Source organism: Odocoileus virginianus, chromosome 5, assembly GCF_023699985.2.
Source record: "Odocoileus virginianus isolate 20LAN1187 ecotype Illinois chromosome 5, Ovbor_1.2, whole genome shotgun sequence".
Classification (NCBI taxonomy): domain Eukaryota; kingdom Metazoa; phylum Chordata; class Mammalia; order Artiodactyla; family Cervidae; genus Odocoileus; species Odocoileus virginianus.
The window spans coordinates 62,627,102-62,646,204 of record NC_069678.1 but is presented as its reverse complement, the minus strand read 5'-3'; the positions used below and the strand labels follow the sequence as shown (position 1 = coordinate 62,646,204).

At 38.4% G+C, this 19,103-nt stretch overlaps 1 protein-coding gene across 16 annotated transcripts in view; it reads left to right on the top strand.

The window, feature by feature from the left end:
- The window catches only part of UBE2U (ubiquitin conjugating enzyme E2 U), a 64,754-nt gene that overhangs the window by 27,731 nt on the left and 17,920 nt on the right, over nucleotides 1-19,103 (top strand). For 6 of the 16 annotated variants that reach the window (XR_011487840.1, XM_070468037.1, XM_070468043.1 and 3 more), the window contains 2 exons: nucleotides 7,987-8,075; nucleotides 18,399-18,480. The exons of 1 other annotated variant lie outside the window; for it this stretch is intronic. Coding sequence is in view for 7 of the 15 variants with exons in the window: in XM_070468037.1 (XP_070324138.1) it covers nucleotides 7,987-8,075; nucleotides 18,399-18,480 (171 nt within the window). In the remaining 8 variants the exon portion in view is untranslated. Of the gene's footprint in view, nucleotides 1-7,986; nucleotides 8,081-18,398; nucleotides 18,485-19,103 lie in introns of those variants that run through there. 9 more of the 16 variants (XR_011487844.1, XR_011487843.1, XR_011487845.1 and 6 more) reach the window with 5 other exon arrangements.

The following is a 19,103-nucleotide window of genomic DNA, read 5'->3' as shown; positions in this document are numbered from 1 at the left end:
ACCAGGCTCCTCCATCCATGGGATTTTCCAGGCAAGAGGACTGGTGTGGGTTGCCATTGCCTTCTCCCCCAGAATGTGAAACAATGTTGTACCAAGGGGTTCTGTGCCTGGAAGTGTTAGAAGCTCAGAAGGAGAAGACCCAGAACAACTGACGAAATGGTTCATTGGAACATGAGCACTGACCTCGTCTGTCCCCCAGCACTGAGATGAAGCCCAGCCAGTAGCAATGGTGGCATTTGTCCCAGGCAGGAGCAGGAAGAAGGGGAAACCCTGCTACAGGGAGGAAACTTGGGCCCTTTGGTTCTTTGTCTGGGGCTCTGTGTCCCTCATCAGACAGGCAGCAGGGTAACCAGACAGCACCGTGAGGATCCAGCACCGATCACAGGACTATAAAATCTGGACCCTGGAAGAAAGAGTTCACTAGAACTGTATTCAGAAATGATTCAAGAACCACGCTGAGATCAACTTGTAGTTGGTATCTTCTTGGAAAATCAAGATTCATGACATTGAAAGGGAAAAAAAGAAGTGAAAAGTGAGGAGAGAATAATGTCTTATAGGTACAGTGAGATTCTAGGCAGAGGGAATAGCTAGAGTATTGACTATTTGAGTATTGGATGTGAGCAAGGTGTGGTGGAGGGCTTCCTAGGTGGCTCAAGTGGTAAAGAATCCGCCTGACAATGCAGGAGGTGCAGGAGACACCAGTTTGATCTCTGGGTCAGGAAGATCCCCTGGAGGAGGAAATGGCAACCCATTCCAGTATTCTTGCCTAAAGAATCCTGTAGACAGAGGAGCCTGGCGGGCTGCAGTCCATGGGGTTGCCAAGAGTTGGACGGGACTGAGCATGCACACAAATGTGTTAGAGGATCAGAAAGAAGGCCACTGCAGCTGGAACACAGCAAGAGGGAAGAAGAGATGGGTGTGGAGGGAGTAAGAGATGTAGATAGGGCTTTATAAACTAGGTAAGGAATTTACAGGGAAAGATGTGTGGTTTGGGCTAGGGCTAAGGGCATAAATGTGGAGTGGGAGGTAAGTGGATGAAATGGTTGGATTCAAGGCTTTAGCTTGACTTATTTGGGGCAAGAGAGAAAGTAGAATCAAGGATTAGTAATAGATTGTGGTTTGAACTGGATGGGTACCACAGTGACTTACTAAGATGGGGGAGATTGGAAGATCATACTACTGGCTTAAACTAACAATCCCAGTTATTGATGAAGCTGTGATTGTACTGTAGCAGTCCTGTGTTGCTATACCTATTGACTGCCCACAGCCAGTTCAGAACACAGTTTAGCAGTTTCTTGTCATGTCAAAGGTTCACCTGCCCTCTAACCCACTCCTAAGTATTTGCCTAAAAGAAATAAAAGTATATATTCACAAAAGACTTGTATACAGATGTTCATAGGGGATTATTTGTAATATCCCAAACTAAAAACAACTAAAATGTCTATCAACAGCCAATATTATGTATTCAGCAGTTGAATATATAAATAAATTGTGTTTGTATTTATAAACTGAATACTCTCAGCATTAAAATTGTTGATACATGCAACAACATGGAATAGTAATACAGGCATTATGTTGGGGAGGGAACTCAGTAATAAAAGAGTGTGTTCTGTAGAGTTCAATTTGTATGAAGTCTAGGACAGGAGAGACTCATCTGTGGTGATAGAGACTGGATCAGTGATAACCCAAAGTGTCAAGGGAGCGTAGCTGGGAAGGGGCAGTAGGGAACTTTCAGGACTAGTGAAAATATTCTGTAACTTGTTTGGGCTTATGGTTATTCAGGGGCATGTTTTTATCAAAACTCATCAATCTGTACTCAACACTTACACATTTTATTGAATGTAAATTATGCTTTAACAAAGCTAATTTTAAAGGTATTCAACTAACTTTACAACTCTTCTAAAGTTACTTCTAAAGTTCTAAAGTTACTTCAAATAAAATCTTTTTTTAAAAGGCATTCAAACTCTTCCAGTAAATAGAGACAGTGAATATGTTACCAAACTTCCAAACTCTGATTCTAAAATCAGAATTCATTACAAGAAAGGAAAATTATAGGTCAGTATTCTCATAAACCTGAAATGTATAAATCCTAACCAAAATATTAGCAAATTAAACCCTCTGATATATAAAGAAGGGATAGTACATGATGACTAAGTGAGCTTTGTTTCAGGAAAGCCAGATTGGTTTAAAATTTGAAAATCAATGCTTGTAACTCAGTTAACCAAATAAAGGAAAAATAAAAACAATTATCTCTGTTAATCTAGAAGAAATCATTAATACTCATTCATGATAAAAATTCTCACCAAACTAGGAATAGAAGAGAATTTCCTTATTTCAATAAAGGGAATCTACCGAAATCAAACCAGTTAATCCTAAAGGAAATCAGTCCTGAATATTCATTGGAAGGACTGATGCTGAAGCTGAAGTTTCAATACTTTGGCTACCTGATGCGAAGAACTGACTCATTGGAAAAGACCCTGATACTTTGAAGATTGAAGGCAGGAGGAGAAGGGGACGACAGAGGGTGAAGTGGTTGGATGGCATCACCAACATGAATTTGAGTAAGCTCCAGGAGTTGGTGATGGACAGGGAAGTCTGGCGTGCTGCAGTCCATGGGGTCACAAAGTGTCGGACATGACTGAGTGACTGAACGGAATTGAACAGAAATCTAACAGCTAACCTCACACTTAAATGTGAAATGTTTAATCCTTTTCTCCCGAGTTTAGGAGCAAGGCAGGTATCCACATTATCACCGTTTATATCTAACATTGTACTGGAATCCTAGCCAGTGCAGTGAGGGAAGAAAAGCAAAAGTTATAAAATTTGGAAAGAATACAGTAAACCATTTGTATTCACAGATAACCCAATTATATACATATTGAAATCCAAAAGAATATACAAACTTGAAAGTTTGAAAATTAGTAAGTAAATCTAGCAAGGATCTTAGCTAGAAGATGAATATTCAAAAATTAACTATTTTTATATATGAGCAATCAACATAAAAATGAAACTTTAAAAATACCATTACAACAGATCAAAATAACAAAAGATGGGTAAGACATTTATACTGAAGATCACAAAATATATATGGGAGGATTTTTTTCAAGACCTAAAGAAATAGAGATAGACAATGTTTACCATTTAGGAAAGACTCAATATTATTACAGTATCAGTTCTTCCCATTTGTAGATTCAGTTCACTGTCAGTCAAAATTTCAACAGCCTTATTTTTTTCCTGGCAATTGATAAGGTGGTCTAAAATGTATCTAGAAATACAAAGGATTTAAAATAACACGGCAGTCTTGAAGAAGAACAAAGAGGATCGACAGTCTCAGAGACAAGGACATACTAGTAAACTAGAATAAATTGTACTGTTATTGGAGCTATTCAGGTCAGATTCCTGTCCCTATGCCAGTTATCACTGAGGTCCTGATTTAGAGCCAGTGGTAGGATCCAGTCCCCATATCAGACCACAAGGCATGTAAGGAATGGGAGAAGAATGGAACAGCTTTTGGGGAGGCAACCACTATATCCAGTGTGACAACCTTCATGTATGTATTAGTTTTATTGGACCTGAATCTTAGTGAGTATGACTTTGACAGGCACAGAGGGCAAAAGAGTCTCTAATAGAACTGCTTGCACAGACATGGATGCGTAAGATTGTGGTACACTAAGGATCAGCAGGAAACAGTTCCATGTGGTGGAGCCTCTGGATGTAAGGATGAATGATGGGAGAAAAGGTTGGAAATGGCCAGATGATGAACCGCCTCAAATTCTATGTAGAAGTTTTTCGATGTCATCCTATAGAAGTAGATAACCTACTGTGGCTTCCAAGCAGAGACATGGTAACCTGGAATAGGGAGAGACCAAAGCAGAGCAATCAGATATGACTGACGTGACTGCGTACGTGTGCACGAGGTAGAACAACAATTAGGAGGCTATTTGGAGTTTGCAGGAGAAAAGTGATGAGGTACTTATCCAAGGCAGTGAGGAGACCAGCTGACACTGGGTGCTGAGGGGTGCTGAACCCCTCCTTGACTCTCTTCATGCATGCTTTCATTGAATGCTCACAACCACCACTGGAGAAAATTCTGTCTCTGAAAACGTGAAGAGGTTAGGTAACTTGTTCAGTCACGCAGCTAATCAATAATGGTGCCACTGTGTTTTAACCCAAGCCAGCTAATTGGGCTAGCTAATCATAGTCATGATACTACATGCCTCTTCATGATTTATTTGTTGTTGTTGTTTTAGTTGCTAATTGTATCTGACTCTTTTTCGACCCCATGGACTGCAGACTGCCAGGCTCCTCTGTCCGTGGGATTTCCCAGGCAGGAATACTGGAGTGGATTGCCACTTCCATCTCCAGGAGATCTTTCTGACGCAGGGATCAAACAAGTATCTTCTACATTGGCAAGCAGATTATCAGTGAGCCATCAGAGAAGTCCTCATGGCTTATTAGCTAATTTCTTTTTAGTGCTGAATAATATTCCATTGTCTGAATATATACCACTTAACTTATCCATTCACCCATTGATGGAATCTTGGTTGCTTCTACATTTTGGCAATTATGAATAAAGCTGCTGTAAACATCTGCATATAAGATTCTGTGTGCACTTAAGTTTTCAGCTCCTTTGGGTAAATACCAAGGTGTGTTATTGCTGCATTGTGTGGTAAGAGTATGTTTAGTTTTGTAAGAAACCACCATGCTGTCTTACAAAAAAACTGTACCATTTTCCATTCCCTATCCAGAGATATTTAAGTATTTAGTCATTAGGCTTTGGCAATGGCTGGGGTGTTGCGTGCATGAAATAGGGCTACCATGATTCTCTTCCTTTAATGATCCAGGGAGGCCTGGTGTGCTGCGATTCATGGGGTCGCAAAGAGTAGGACACGACTGAGCAACTGAACTGAACTGAATGATCCTTTTGGTTTCCTTCACTCCCCGCCACCCCACCCCCCCCCCGCCCCTTAACTATGAATTGGTTTCTGCCCTTTCTTTTCTAAACACTTATTCTTTTGGAGTTTGTTTTCCCTAATGGTGTCATCTATCAACTTTTATGTTGATTTGACCTAAATCTCTTATTTCCAGTCCCAATTTCTCAAATCACACTCCTAGAGGTCATCACCTACAACCCATGTTTAAAATTAAACTCATATTTTACTTCAATTTCTCTAGACACTTTCTATTAATAGCAAAAATAACTGGCCTTCTGGGTTTTAGGAGAATATGTGACCCTCAAATTCCTTTACTTTTCACACTCTATCAGGCAGCTGATTCAGTCAGTTCTTTAGCATTCTCGTAAATTCATCTCCTCCCCTTCATAATCTTTGCTCCCACCCTAGTATTGGCTCTCAGGATCTCTTGCCTAAGTTACTGAATTTATTTCCTAACTGGTCCTCTTGCATTTAATCTCTCATATAATCTACTCTGCATGCTAGTGCTAGAGAAAACTCTTGCTCAAACACTGATTTCTTAGTTTACTTGCCTTATTTGAGAACTTCTGATTACTCTCTATCACCTAATAAATCAAGATTACTGAATCAACTCTAATCCATTCTCTGCCTAAATTTGAAGACCTATCATTGCCTCGTTTCACCCAGTTTTTAATTAAATGCCAATTCCTCTGAAATTGGAACTTTTCCCTCTGGTCAGTTATCTTGTTACTATCACCTCGTCCCCCGGCATCCTCTCTATATAGGCATGAACACACCATACTCCTTGCCATCTAAGCTATTGTTAATACTGTTTCCCTAAAATGCCTCCTTCCTTTGTCCCAGGTCTATTTCCAAGTGACTCTTTCCCAAGTGGCTCCAAAATAAAGTTACAGCTCCCTCCTCCAACTTTCTTCCTTATTGCCACTGCCAAAGACAGATTTTTCACCATAGTCTCCAAATGTCTGTTAAATGATGTGACCATTTATTATGTTAATATATAAAGCTATTCTACTTAATAGTTCAGGTATATATCTTATTTTCCCAACAGGATAATAAACCCTGATGTTCAGTTTAAAATAATGTCTTCTACTTTTTCGTATTCTTAATGCCAAAAATAATACTCAGTAAATTCCTACTATTGGTTGAAACTATAAACATAGGTATTTTTATGCTGCATCTATCCATTAGTAGTTTATCTGAATAATAATAGTAAATAATTATTGTTCTCTTATTTGAAGGGGTTATTTACAGAGTTGAAGGTGCAGATATTCCCAAGTGTCCAAGGCATTCTGTTTCGTATATTCACACTATGCTAAAGTTATACCTTTCCGGGTAATATTTTTAATTATTCCAGGGGAAGAAGAGAAAGCCCCTAAAGGCTAACAGCTTGAAATTGAACAGGACACCACTGGGAAGGGAGAGGGTCATGGGTCGTCGTCAAGCAGACAAAAAACAATGGAGACGATTGTGCCTGAAGATGGTGTATTTTTTTTTCACGAGACAGTATGTTGACAGTTTCCTTCCTCTTGGGTCATTGTTGTCTGCTAAATGATCTGTGACAGCAGATTGATCACAAGCTTTTTCATGCAGGAGATATAATGCAGTCTTTCATTTTGTTACCTCCGTTGCCAAATGCCGAAACATTTTGTTGGCAAATTAATGTTAGTTTAGTATATCATTTAGTAGTATAAAGCGCTGAGTATAGCTCTGGAAGCAATAGTAGTAGTGATTAATTTATCTTCACCAAGTTTCAGGTTTCTACTTAAGTGTGATTACAGATGCAATAGCACACTTGAAAAATGTTAGCCTTGAAATTTAGATGTCCGTAATTACTATTTAAATAAATAAATGCATTAACACATTCAGGTATTGCCCTATTACTTTCAAAATTGAGTCAAATATTTAAGCACCTATGATTTACTTATAAAAATTAATGCTAATAACCTATTATAACTGAAAATTTGCTTCTTCCTCCAGAGCTAGGAATTTAAAACAGACATAAGGTCTTTTACATTTGATGTTTAAGCATCCATTTAAGCCAGTTAATTGATGATTTCACATGTCTAAAAATTATCTGAAAGTAGTGTTTTGTTTATAGAGTATTGAGAATCCCTGCATTCAAAATGTTTGTAGGAGAGAAATCAGAAATGCAGTTATCTAAGAGTAAGAGACTGTTTCATAATTCCTGTTAATGATTTGTAGCAGTTTTTGCTCTTCCATTAGGATTTGGTAGCATTAGCACAGAGAAAGGAAATGTGCTGGCAGTAATATTAGAAAAGAGTTGTTTATTTTCCCTCTTTGGAAGTGATCAGATTTCTGTATAAAAATTAAACTAATCTCAATTCTGGTGTTTCTTTTCTCCTCGTAATAAAAAAGAAATAAAGGTGATTTTACTAAAATTCAGCATAGAAATGTAAGAAAGTTATTTATTGTAGAAAGAGAAAATATACAGCTGTGATGCTTTATTTAAAGTTCTTTTTACTGTTAGTCACAAAAGGCAGTTATATTACACCTAATTTTTTTCTTTTTATAATATACACATGGATGCACATTTATACTTATTATTAAAAACTGGTTTGGGCAGATCTTTTTTTGTGATTTGCATGTATTAGTGGAAAATTACATTAGATTTGTTTGTTAGAAATAACCATGCTAGAATTTGCAGATCAGCCTAATAGTTTGTGGGGGCTTCTCAGGTGGCACTAGTGGTGAAGAACCCACCTGCTGGTACAGGAGACATAAAGAGGCACGGGTGCAATTCCTGGGTAGGGAAGATTCCATGGAGGAGGGTGTAACAGCCCACTCCAGTATTCTTGCCTGGAGAATCCCATGGACAGAGGAGCCTGGCAGGTTACAGTCCATAGCGTTGCAGAGTCGGACACAATTGAAGTGACTTAGCACACGCACACACACACACACACACACACACACACACACACACACACACACTAATGGCTTATAACAAAATATCTGAGAGAGTCCACTCGATAAAATAATTTTAAAAAGCAAGTTTGCATGCTACTCACTGCCTGATTTTATTTTGTATTTTCAGATCAATTAAATCAGTCTCATTTAGTGATTACTACAAGACATGGTCTGGAATAGCCACATCAAAAGCCACAGAATATTACAGAACTCCATGTAAGGTGATCTAGCCTTGTCTTGTTTTGTGGGGAGTGGGGTGGTATATTAATCTCTGAACATTCTTAGCTTGTCTTGCCTTCAAAGACTAATTCACACATATTTGGAATTTGAGGGTGATAAGCTTCTTTGTTGGCTGCATATACTAATCATTCGATAACTGTTCATTTAGTCCCTCTTTTGTATAGAGTCCTGGACTAAAGTCTGATCAAAAGCCAGAAGGAAAGATAAGACAGTTGGAGGAATAAAAGATAAAGTTCTCAGTTCTTTGAGATTTACTTTACTCCCTCACCCCAGAAGGAAGCCTTCAGAGCAGGAGGAAACTTTTAAATTCTAAACACAATTATCCCCGAAGCCAGAGATATTATTAAGTAGAAAAACAGCAAGAAAACCTGGGGCTGCTCAATTATATCAGTCTAGTGAAAAATCATCTGTTACCATCACATAGTAAGAGCTGAAAAGATGGAACGGGAGAGCTGGACAACTTCCTGGTCCCTTTTAATCTAATCTTTAGAGTGCTATTTTCTAATTTGTATCAAAGTAGGTTATCCAGTATGCACACATTTCTGAAATGTGACTTTGCTTCAGCCATCCAACTGAAATGGTACATTCTAAAGTTATCAATGTCTTCTAAATTCTCAGATTCAGTGATTACTTTTTTGAGTCCTTATCTTACTTGAACTCATATTGGCTATGCTCTCCTTATGACTCCATGGTTTTCCTCTTACCTTGCCAAGTGCTCCTCTGCCTCTTTCCTTAGCAATAATTTCTTCATTCAGTATTTGCTGCCCAGCTCTCTCTGGAAGACATCATCCATTACTATGGTTTTCATTAGCCCACATGCCAATAATTCCTAAAGCCTCATCTCTAACCAGACTCTCTTCTGAATTTTGAATACATATTTCCAGCTGTGTAATAAGGTACCTCATATCTAAGATGTCCCAAAATGAACTCATTATTTTGGGTTCTTCTTCTCTTGGGTTCTTCAGACCTCTTCTCCCTCCCTTATTGTTTCTCTTGATTAGTAGTAGATCACCATTCTTGTATTTACTTGCTGAGCCAGAATCATGTACATTTCCCAGTCCTCTTTATCTCCCTCATTAAGCCTTATTGATTTTATCCCCTGCAGCATTACAATGTTTTCCCTCTACTCCACCTGTGTGACCACTGCCTTAATTTGTGATCTCATCGTGTTTCATCTCATCCTTGTGATAGTCTGGTTTTAAGAGAACAAAATATCACCCCCCAAAAAATCGTGTCTAGTAATAAGAGCAAAAAGAACCTCCCAGGTGGCGCTGTGGTAAAGAACCTGCCTGCCAATGCAGGAGACATAAGAGGCCTGGGTTCGATCCCTGGGTTGGGAAAATCCCCTGGAGGAGAAAATGGCAACCCACTCCAGTATTCTTGCCTGGAGAACCCTATGGACAGAGGAGCCTGGCAGGCTACCACTCCCTGGGGTCACAAAGAATTGGACATGACTGAAGCAACTTAGCACACAACACCTAAAAGGAGTACTAAACATAATAAATATAAAAATGTGAGATCAAATAATTTCTAAGAAATTACTTGCTTTTTCAGGATGTTGGTAATTAGTTATTTTGTAATTACACTTTATCTTCCTCACTGAGTCATGGATTAGTGGTTAAGAAAAGTAATTTGTTTAAGGTACTTTAAGAAATAGTCTTTAGCAACACTATCAGTATATAAGAGTTTCATTGATTTTGGTACCAGAATACATGAGCGTTGACTTCATTTCTAAGATTTTGATTGACTGCTTCTTAGTCAATTCAGCAAATGCATCTTGAGTACTTGTTAGGTAAGAGGCCCTGAGGAGTTCAGATGGGTTCCAGGAGATGATAACCCTTAACAGACCTGTCGAGAGGCAGTTGCCTTGCTTCAGGGAACAGTTCAGTGTCCAATTCCTTCAACCAGAAAACAAACAGGTTGTTATAGGATGGTGCTTTATGGGATAACATGTAAATATATAGAGGCTCTGGAAAACTCCAAGCTGCTAAGGAAATAATAGAAGCACATGCCCAATTAAAGAAAACTGGAAATGATTTCTTATAATAATTTTAAAATGGAAGAAATAATGCAATATCACTGGCTGAAATTTCTTCAAAAGAGTTTGACACCAAAATATTTAATTTGGTTCTTGTTTATACATCTGTCACTAAGCTAGTATGTAATTCATTCCTTTTTGTGAAGGCAATAGCTGGTAAAGGTTACCTCTAGCCCAGAAGAATTTCTGAGACTTTGATTCTAGCCCATGATGCAAGATTTCACAATCACTCTGCCTCTTTTTCCTACAGAGATTTGTATAAGAATGTTTCAAAAGCTTTCCTTCAATAATAACCAGCACTTAATTAAAAAAAATTAAATGTAAACCTTACATGTTCTGCTGGCCATTTTGTCTTTGGATAGTTCAGCTGGATAAGATCCAATACTATCTTTTTAATGGCTTAATTTCCTGGCAATAATAAAGATGAAGCTTTCAGGTTATAGAATGCTCCTTCAACTACTCAGAAATAAAAGAAACTTCTATTAACTTCATTTCTACAGTTATATTTTTATCACTGGAAAGATTATTAAACTCTTGTGCATATTTTAAAAAGCTTTTTATTTTATGAGTAGTGATGAGTGGTTATATTATGATTTTGAGTTTTAACTCTATTACATATCTTTGTGCCACAAATAGTAAGTTTATTCTTGTATGATACAAAATAACTGTATAATAGTGTTTACAAAGTATATGCCCTATTGGTTTTTTTGTTTATTTTTTATTGAGATATAGTTGATGTACAATATTATGTAAGTTTCAAGCATACAATGATAGTGATTCACAATTTTTAAAGGTTATATTCCATTTACAGTTATTATAAATTATTGGCTAAATTCCATGTGTTGTGTAATATATTTTTGTAGCTTGTTTATTTTGTGCTTAATTGTTTGTACCTCTTAATCTGTATTTTTTAATATTTCAATATTATTATTCTTTTTTCACTTATCAACCAATATTTACTGAACACCAAATTTCTGTCATCCATAGTTGTATATAAACCCAATGAGCTGGGCATTATTATTACTCTCTTTAACACATGAGAAAACCAAGACCAAGGGAAGCTAAGTAATTTACCTAAAATCGCACATGGAATATGACATATTGGTAGCAGTGTAAATTCTGGACGTATATTGCCAAGACCCTGCAATTTACTAGTAGTGTGACCTTGGGCAAGTTTCTTAACCTCTTTGTGTCCCAGTTCTCTCATCTGTAAGATGAGAATAGTTACAGAACATACCTCATAACACTGAGACTCTCCAACAATGCCTGGTGTACAATGAGTGCTCAGTAAGTGTGGCCCAAAGACTTGAACCAAATCCTCTGATTCCATATTCACTGTTCTTTGTTTTATATTATATTGCCTTCATAATATGATGTAAAATTGTTCTTTCTATATAACTTGAGATTTAAATTCAAACTCTGAAGTATGTTTGGTACATTTTCAATAATTACAATTATTTATTCATAAACATAGCTAATCACGGGAAAATGTACTGATGATCCACTGTTCTCTGTCCATCACTATAGGATGGCAAATAAAAAGTTTGGCACAGAATAAACCAATACATCTGGTTGTGGGCAACAGCACCTTAATGACAAAATCCGATCCCCATAAGGAAATGTTTATGTTACAGGAAAAGAATTCCTTCAGACCAGTGTACCCTGTGATAGTGAGCGGAGGCTTCCTGCATTTGTTTGCTGTCAACAAGACAGACCAAACAGCCTGAAGCATCGTGGGAATGCTTGCTTTCACCTTGGGATACTTTCATTCCTTGAGCCTTTGAACTAGCGATGAGGGCAGGTATCTCCAAAAATACATTTAGATGCAAGAAGCAGTATCGTCAAATTCCAATGCAGTGGTTTCAGTCTCGACCACTCATTAGAATCCCCAGAGGAGCTTGTGAAAATTCCCATGTAAAAGGTGCACCCCCAGACCAATTATAGTAGGGTCTCAGGAGTGGGACCTGGGGAGAGGAGTTTTTACAATATTCAAGCAATGGAAAGGCCCTTGTAGGAAAAGCCTGATATCAGAAATTAGAGACTCCTAGTTAAGTGAATTTAGGTTAGTCATTTAACTCTTTGTATCTCATTTTTCATTTCTATTCATTGACAAAAATATTCTATCCTAAGTTGTTTCTCTATGGTTAGCATAAGATAGTATGTATGAAAATATAACTTACTAAGATAAGTTAGTGCTTATATATTTCGTTGGACATGACAGTCCCAGAGTGGAAAAAAATTTTTCAGATCAGCCTATACAGATATTGGACAATAGGTGTATTATAGAAGAAAACAGTAGAAGTGATGTCCAGTAATCCTCAGAAGTAAAGGCAGGAAGAACTATACTATGGAGGCAATGGAGGATGCTTTTCTACCAAAGATTACAAAATTGCCACAGTGTCAAGTTCTGGTAGCGATGAGAGATTTTAACGAAGAATTTCTGACAAAATCTCACCAGTTCTCATTTCTTCATTATTCCCCTCTGAACATCATCCACTGAACATATTCTCTGTCTAGACAGCAAGTTGTATTGAAGACAAAAAGATAAGCATTATGATAAGCTTTTTGAGGCATTTACAGTTAGATGGTAGGAGACAGATGAGTGACAAATCTATGAGAATAAAATTTTCTTAAGTCACTCAGTCATGGGTGACTCTGCAACCCCATGGACTGCAAGCATGCCAGGCTTCCCTGTCCTTCACTATCTCCCGGAGTTTGCTCAGACTCATGTCATGGAGTTGGTGATGCCATTCAACCATCTCATCCTCTGTCACCCCCTTCTCCTCCTGACTTCAATCTTTCCCAGCATCAGGGTCTTTTCTGATGAGTCAGCTCTTCACATCAGATGGCCAAAGTATTGGAGCCTCAGCTTTATGAATGAATGAATGTTCATTCCATTGAATGTTCAGGGAGGATTTCCTTTAGGATTGACTGGGTTGATCTCCTTGCAGTCCAGGGTACTCTCAAAAGTCTTCTTTAGCACCACAGCTCAAAAGTATCAATTCTTTGATGCTCAGCCTTCTTAATTGTTCAACTCTCACATCTGTACATGACTACTGGAAAAACCATAGCTTTGACTAGACAGACCTTTGTCTATAAAGTGATGTCTCTGCTTTTTAACTCATTGTTTAGGTTTGTCATAGCTTTTCTTCCAAGGGGCAAGTGTCTTTTGATTTCATGGCTGCTGTCACTGTCCACAGTGATTTTTGAGCCCAGGAAAATAATGTCTGTCACTGTCTCCATTTTTCCCCCATTTATTGCCATGAATTGATGGGACTGGATATCATGATCTTAGTTTTTTCAATGTTGTGTTAATAGTTTGTACAAATATGGTGGCATCTGTCCTCTCTCAGATAGTAGAGAAAGCAATGGAGAAAATGAGTCTGTAATAGAAGAGTAATGGGAATATTCAGAAAAGATGACTGTGCCATTTGGGATTTCATAATATATAAGGAAGAGAGTGCCATACAAACTCAAATAGAAAACGTAGGAAAGGCAATTCCAAAAAATTAAGCAAAGACATGAATTATCTTTAAATGGAAACATCAAATTTTGGGAGTTCCTTGGTAGCCTAGTTGTTCTGTTCAGTTCAGTTGCTCATTCATCTGTAGCACTTTGCAACCCCATGGACTGCAGCACACCAGGATTCCCTGTCCATCACCAACTCCCGGAGGTTGCTCAAGCTCCTGTCCTTCAAATGGGTGATGCCATCTCATCCTCTGTTGTCCCCTTCTCCTCCTGACTTCAATCTTTCCCAGCATCAGGGTCTTTTCCAATGAGTCAGCTCTTCACATCAGGTGACTAAAATATTGGAGCTTCAGCTTTAGTCCTTCCAATGAATATTCAGGATTGATTTCCTTTAGGATTGACTGGTTTGATCTCCTGCAGTCCAAGGGACTCTCAAGCGTCTTCTCCAACACCTCAGTTCAAAAGCATCAATTCTTTGGCACTTAGCTTTCTTTATAGTCCAACTCTCACATCCATACATGACTACTGGAAAAATCATAGCTTTGACTAGACACACCTTTGTCAGCAAAGTAATGTCTGTGCTTTTTAATATGCTGTCTAGGTTAGTCATAACTTTCCTTCCAAGGAGCAAGTGACTTTTAATTTCATGGCTGCAGTCACCATCTCCAGTGAGTTTGGAGCCCATGAAAATAGTCTGTCACTGTTTCCATTGTTTCCCCATCTACTTGCCATGAAGTGATGGGACCAGATGCCATGATCTTATTTTTTTGAATGTTGAATTTTAAGCCAGGTTTTCACTCTCCTCTTTCACTTTCATCAAGAGGTTCTTTAGTTCCTCTTCGCTTTGTGCTATAAGGGTGGTGTCATCTGCATATCTGAGGTTACTGATATCTCCCGCAGGCGATCTTGATTCTAGCTTGTGCTTCATCCAGCCTGGCATTTCACATGATGTACTCTGCATATAAGTTAAATAAGCAGGGTGACAATATACAGCCTTGACGTACTCCTTTCCCGATTTGGAACCAGTCTGCTGTTCCATGTCCAGTTCTAATGGTTGCTTCTTAACCTGCGTACAGGTTTCACAGGAAGCAGGTAGGTGATTCCCATTTCTGGTATTCCCATTTCTTTAAGAATTTTCCACGGTTTGTTGTGATCCACACAGTCAAGGCTTTGGAGTAGTCAATGAAGCAGAAGTAGATGTTTTCTCTGGAATTCTCTTGCTTTTTCTATAACCTAGTGGATGTTGGCAATTTGATCTCTGGTCCCTCTGCCTTTTCTAAATCCAGCTTCTACATCTGGAAGTTCTTGGTTCACGTACCGTTGAAGCCTAGCATGGATGATTTCGAGCATGACCTTGCTAGCATGTGAAATTAGTGCAATTTTGTGGTAATCTGAACATTTTTTGGCATAGCCTTTCTTTGGGATTGGAATGAAAATCGATCTTTTCCAGTCCTGTGACCATTGCTGAGTTTTCCAAATATGCTGGCATAACGAATGCAGCACTTTAACAGCATCATCTTTAAGATTTGAATTAGCTCAGCTGGAATTCCATCACCTCTACTAGCTTTGTTCATAATGATGCTTCTTAACGCCCATTTGACTTCATAATTCAGGATGTCTGACTCTAGGTGAGTAATCACACCATCATGGTTATCCACATCATTAGATCTTTTTTGTATAGCTCTTCTGTTTATTCTTGTTACCTCTTCCTAATATCTTTGGCTTCTGTTCTGTTAATATCTCCTGCTTCACTGCTGTGGTCCAGGTTCAATCCCTGGTCAGGGAGCTGACATGCCACAAGCTGCTAGTGTGGCAAAAAAAAAAAACTGTGTGTGTTTCAAGTCTGACTGTGTGGATCACAACAAACTGAAAAATTCTTAAAGAGATGGGAATACCAGGTCACCTTACCTGCCTCCTGCGAAACCTGTATGCAGGTCAAGAAGCAACAGTTAGAACCAGACATGGAACAACAAACTGGTTCCAAATTGGGAAAGGAGTACGTCAAGGCTGTATATTGTTACCCTGTTTATTTAACCTATATGCAGAATACATCACTCAAATAGTAATGAATGAGTAATCGGTAGTACATTTGAGAAGACATTTCTCAACTTTTCTGTGTCTGTCTGTCTGTCTGTGAAGTGGGTATTATAATGGTAAGACTGCATATCTACAAGTACCCCCATACATAGTAAGAATTCTATTAATGTTAATTATTATAATCATCTAAAAGTAATACTGAATCCTGCTAAGGACTCTGGGGAGTGCAGGTTTGCTTCCTTGAAGGAAGGAAGGAATATATTCCAAACAACAATAAAAAGAGTATCAACAAAGTCTTTAAGAATATGTATGTATGTGTGTTTGAATTAAATACATTAAAGTATAGATAGGAACATTGCTGGTGAAAATCACGTAACATTAATAGAAGAGGAGAATGACTAAGTTTAAATGTTTTTTGTGTTAATGACAAATTTCGTTAAGCTGGAAGGCGTTAATTAATCACTGTTAAGAAGGAAGCTCCAGATAAGGACAAGACTGGTAGGGAGCATCAGGTTGGTTAAATAGTTCAGGGCTGTAAACCCGGGACAATTAGAAGAAAGAGAGAGAAAAAGAGGTGCGGGATAGGGGAGAAGGGAAGGGGAGGAGAGGGGGAAGAGGCGGAAAGCCAGGGGGAGGACAAGGGAGATAAGGAAGGATATATATATGTGTGTGTATGTGAATGATCTGGCTTAATAGTATTTCATGTAAAGACTACCAGTGCTTAAGCTTAGTAGGTTTTCAATAACTTTATGTGAAACTGATTGAACGCATAAGGCTTATAATTAACCACAGACATACGAGCCAGTGGTGTAATGTGATTTCCAGAATGCCAAGGCAAATCTAAACTAAATTGATCTGTCTGTTTTGAGGGAGACAGCAATCCCACCTGAGTCTTGCTATTGGTATGAAGTCAAGATTCTGAGCCAGTTCTGGATAAAAATTCTAATAGGAATATCAACAAAGTTCACTGCTGGGCTGAGAACGATTAGGTCTCTAGAAAACCATGACTTAAGAAAAAGTTGAAGGAACTGAGACTGCCCTGAGAGCTATCTTCAAATATTAGAGGGATCCTGCCCATGGGGGAGGGATAAATTTACTCAGTATTGCTGAGGGGGTCAGAAGGATGAACAGAGGAAAGTCAGAATAAGCCCTCAGATTAAGGAAGGACTATGTGACCTAAATAACGGTCAATGGAATGGGCGGTCTCAAAATACAGAGGAGAATTTTCTGTCGTTGGCAAGGAATCTATTTAGAGGCTGGATGATCATTTGTTGCAGACTCTTGCTTTGTGGAAAATCATCATCTGTAATGTCACATCAGACTCCAAGGTTTTGTTTTTTTTCACTTGAAGTGCTAAATTAGAATTTTATTAAACAATGATGTCAGTTTCTATATGAGCTATTTTAACACTGTCTTCATTTCTGTAAGTGATACATGAACAGTCATCAGTATAATGATAAATTCAGTCAGTTCAGTTCAGTCTCTCAGTCGTGTCCAATTCTTTGCAACCCCATGGACTACAGCATGCCAAGCTTCCTTGTCCATCTCCAGCTCCTGGAGGTTGCTCAAACTCATGTCCATCGAGTGGGTGATGCCATCCAACCATCTCATCCTCTGTCCTCCTCTTCTCCTTCTGTCTTCAATCTCTCCCAGCATCAGGGTCTTTTCCAATGAATAAGTTCTTCACATCAGGTAGCCCCAAAGTATTGGAGCTTCAGCATCAGTCCTTCCAATAAATATTCCGGACTGATTTCGTTTAGAATTGACTGGTTTGATCTCCTTTCAGTCCAAGAGACTCTCAAGCATCTTCTTCAACACCACAGTTCAAAAGCATCAATTCTTTGGTGCTCAGCTTTCTTTATAGTCCAACTCTCACATCCATACATGACTACTGGAAAAACCATAGCCTTGACTAGATGGACCTTTGTTGGCCAAGTAATATCTGTGTTTTTTAACATGCTGTCTAAGTTGGTCATAGCTTTCTTTCCAGGGAGCAAGCGTCTTTTAATTTCATGGCTGCAGTCACCATCTCCAGTGATTTTGGAGCCCAAGAAAATAAATTCTGTCACTGTTTCCATTGTTTCCCCATCTTTTTGCCATGAAGTGATGGGACCAGATGCCATGATCTTAGTCTTTGAATGTTGAATTTTCACTCTCTTTCACTCTCTTCTTTCACTTTCATCAAGAGACTCTTTAGTTCCTCTTTGCTTTCTGCCATAAGGGTGGTGTCATCTGCATATCTGAGGTTACTGATATTTCTCCTGGCAATCTTGACTCCAGCTTGTGCTTCATCCAGTCCAGCGTTTCTCATGATGTACTCTGCATATAAGTTAAATAAGCAGGGTGACAATATACAGCCTTGACATACTCCTTTCCCAATTTGGAACCAGTCTGCTGTTCCATGTACAGTTCTAACTGTTGCTTCTTGACCTGTGTAAAGGTTTCGAAGGAGGCAGGTAAGGTGATCTGGTATTCCCATCTCTTTAAGAATTTTCCACAGTTTGCTGTGATCCACACGGTCTTTGTATAAGAGTTTGTATAAGTTACGGAGTTACAATCTGATTATTCAAATAGCATCCAATATCACAAAATTTAAGTAAAAAGAATTTGGAAAGTGTCTGAGGATTGTAATGTGACTTGAACTATGATAGTGTGGGTTATTGCCATATACCAACTTAAGACATGAATTATTTTAAACTTTGAACTGTTGTTAAAGAATCTATGCATAGCTCCTTTTTTAATTGTTCTAATTTCAGTTCTTAAAGATCTGAATTTCATTAAACAGTATTATAATTGGAAGAAAGATGATCTAAGACATACTAAAGAATGGAGTTTGAGGTAAGTAATTTTAAGTGTCTGGAATATTTTCCTATGTACCTTAAATATCTATTATTCACTTTCTACTAACTGAACTATTAGAAGAAACCCATTGAATTTCTTTAAAACCTGAACAAAACTAAGTATCATTTTGTCCTTTCTTATGAACCCAGGTGGGAAATATCTTTGCTATCTACTGGCTTCCAAAGATGGAGACAGGACCCGAGCCACTGTGAAGGGTTCTCACAATACTTTTCCTATTAATTTTCTTGTTTCCATCCTCGTTGTTGTTCAGTCACCAAGTCATGTCCAACTCTTTGCGACTCCATGGACTGTGGCATACCACGCTCGTCTGTCCACCACTATCTCCCAGAGTTTACACAAATTCATGTCCATTGAATCAGTGATGCCATCTAACCGTCTCATCCTCTGCCACCCGCTTCTCTGCCTTCAATCTTTCTCAGCATCAGGATCTTTTCCAGTGAGTCAGTTCTTATCATCAAGTGGCCAAAGTATTGAAGTTTCAGCTTACATCAGTCCTTCCATTGAATATTCAGGGTTGATTTCCTTTAAATTGATTGGTTGGATCTCCTTGCAGTCCAAGGGACTCTGAAGAGTTCTCCAGCATCACAATTCAAAAACAT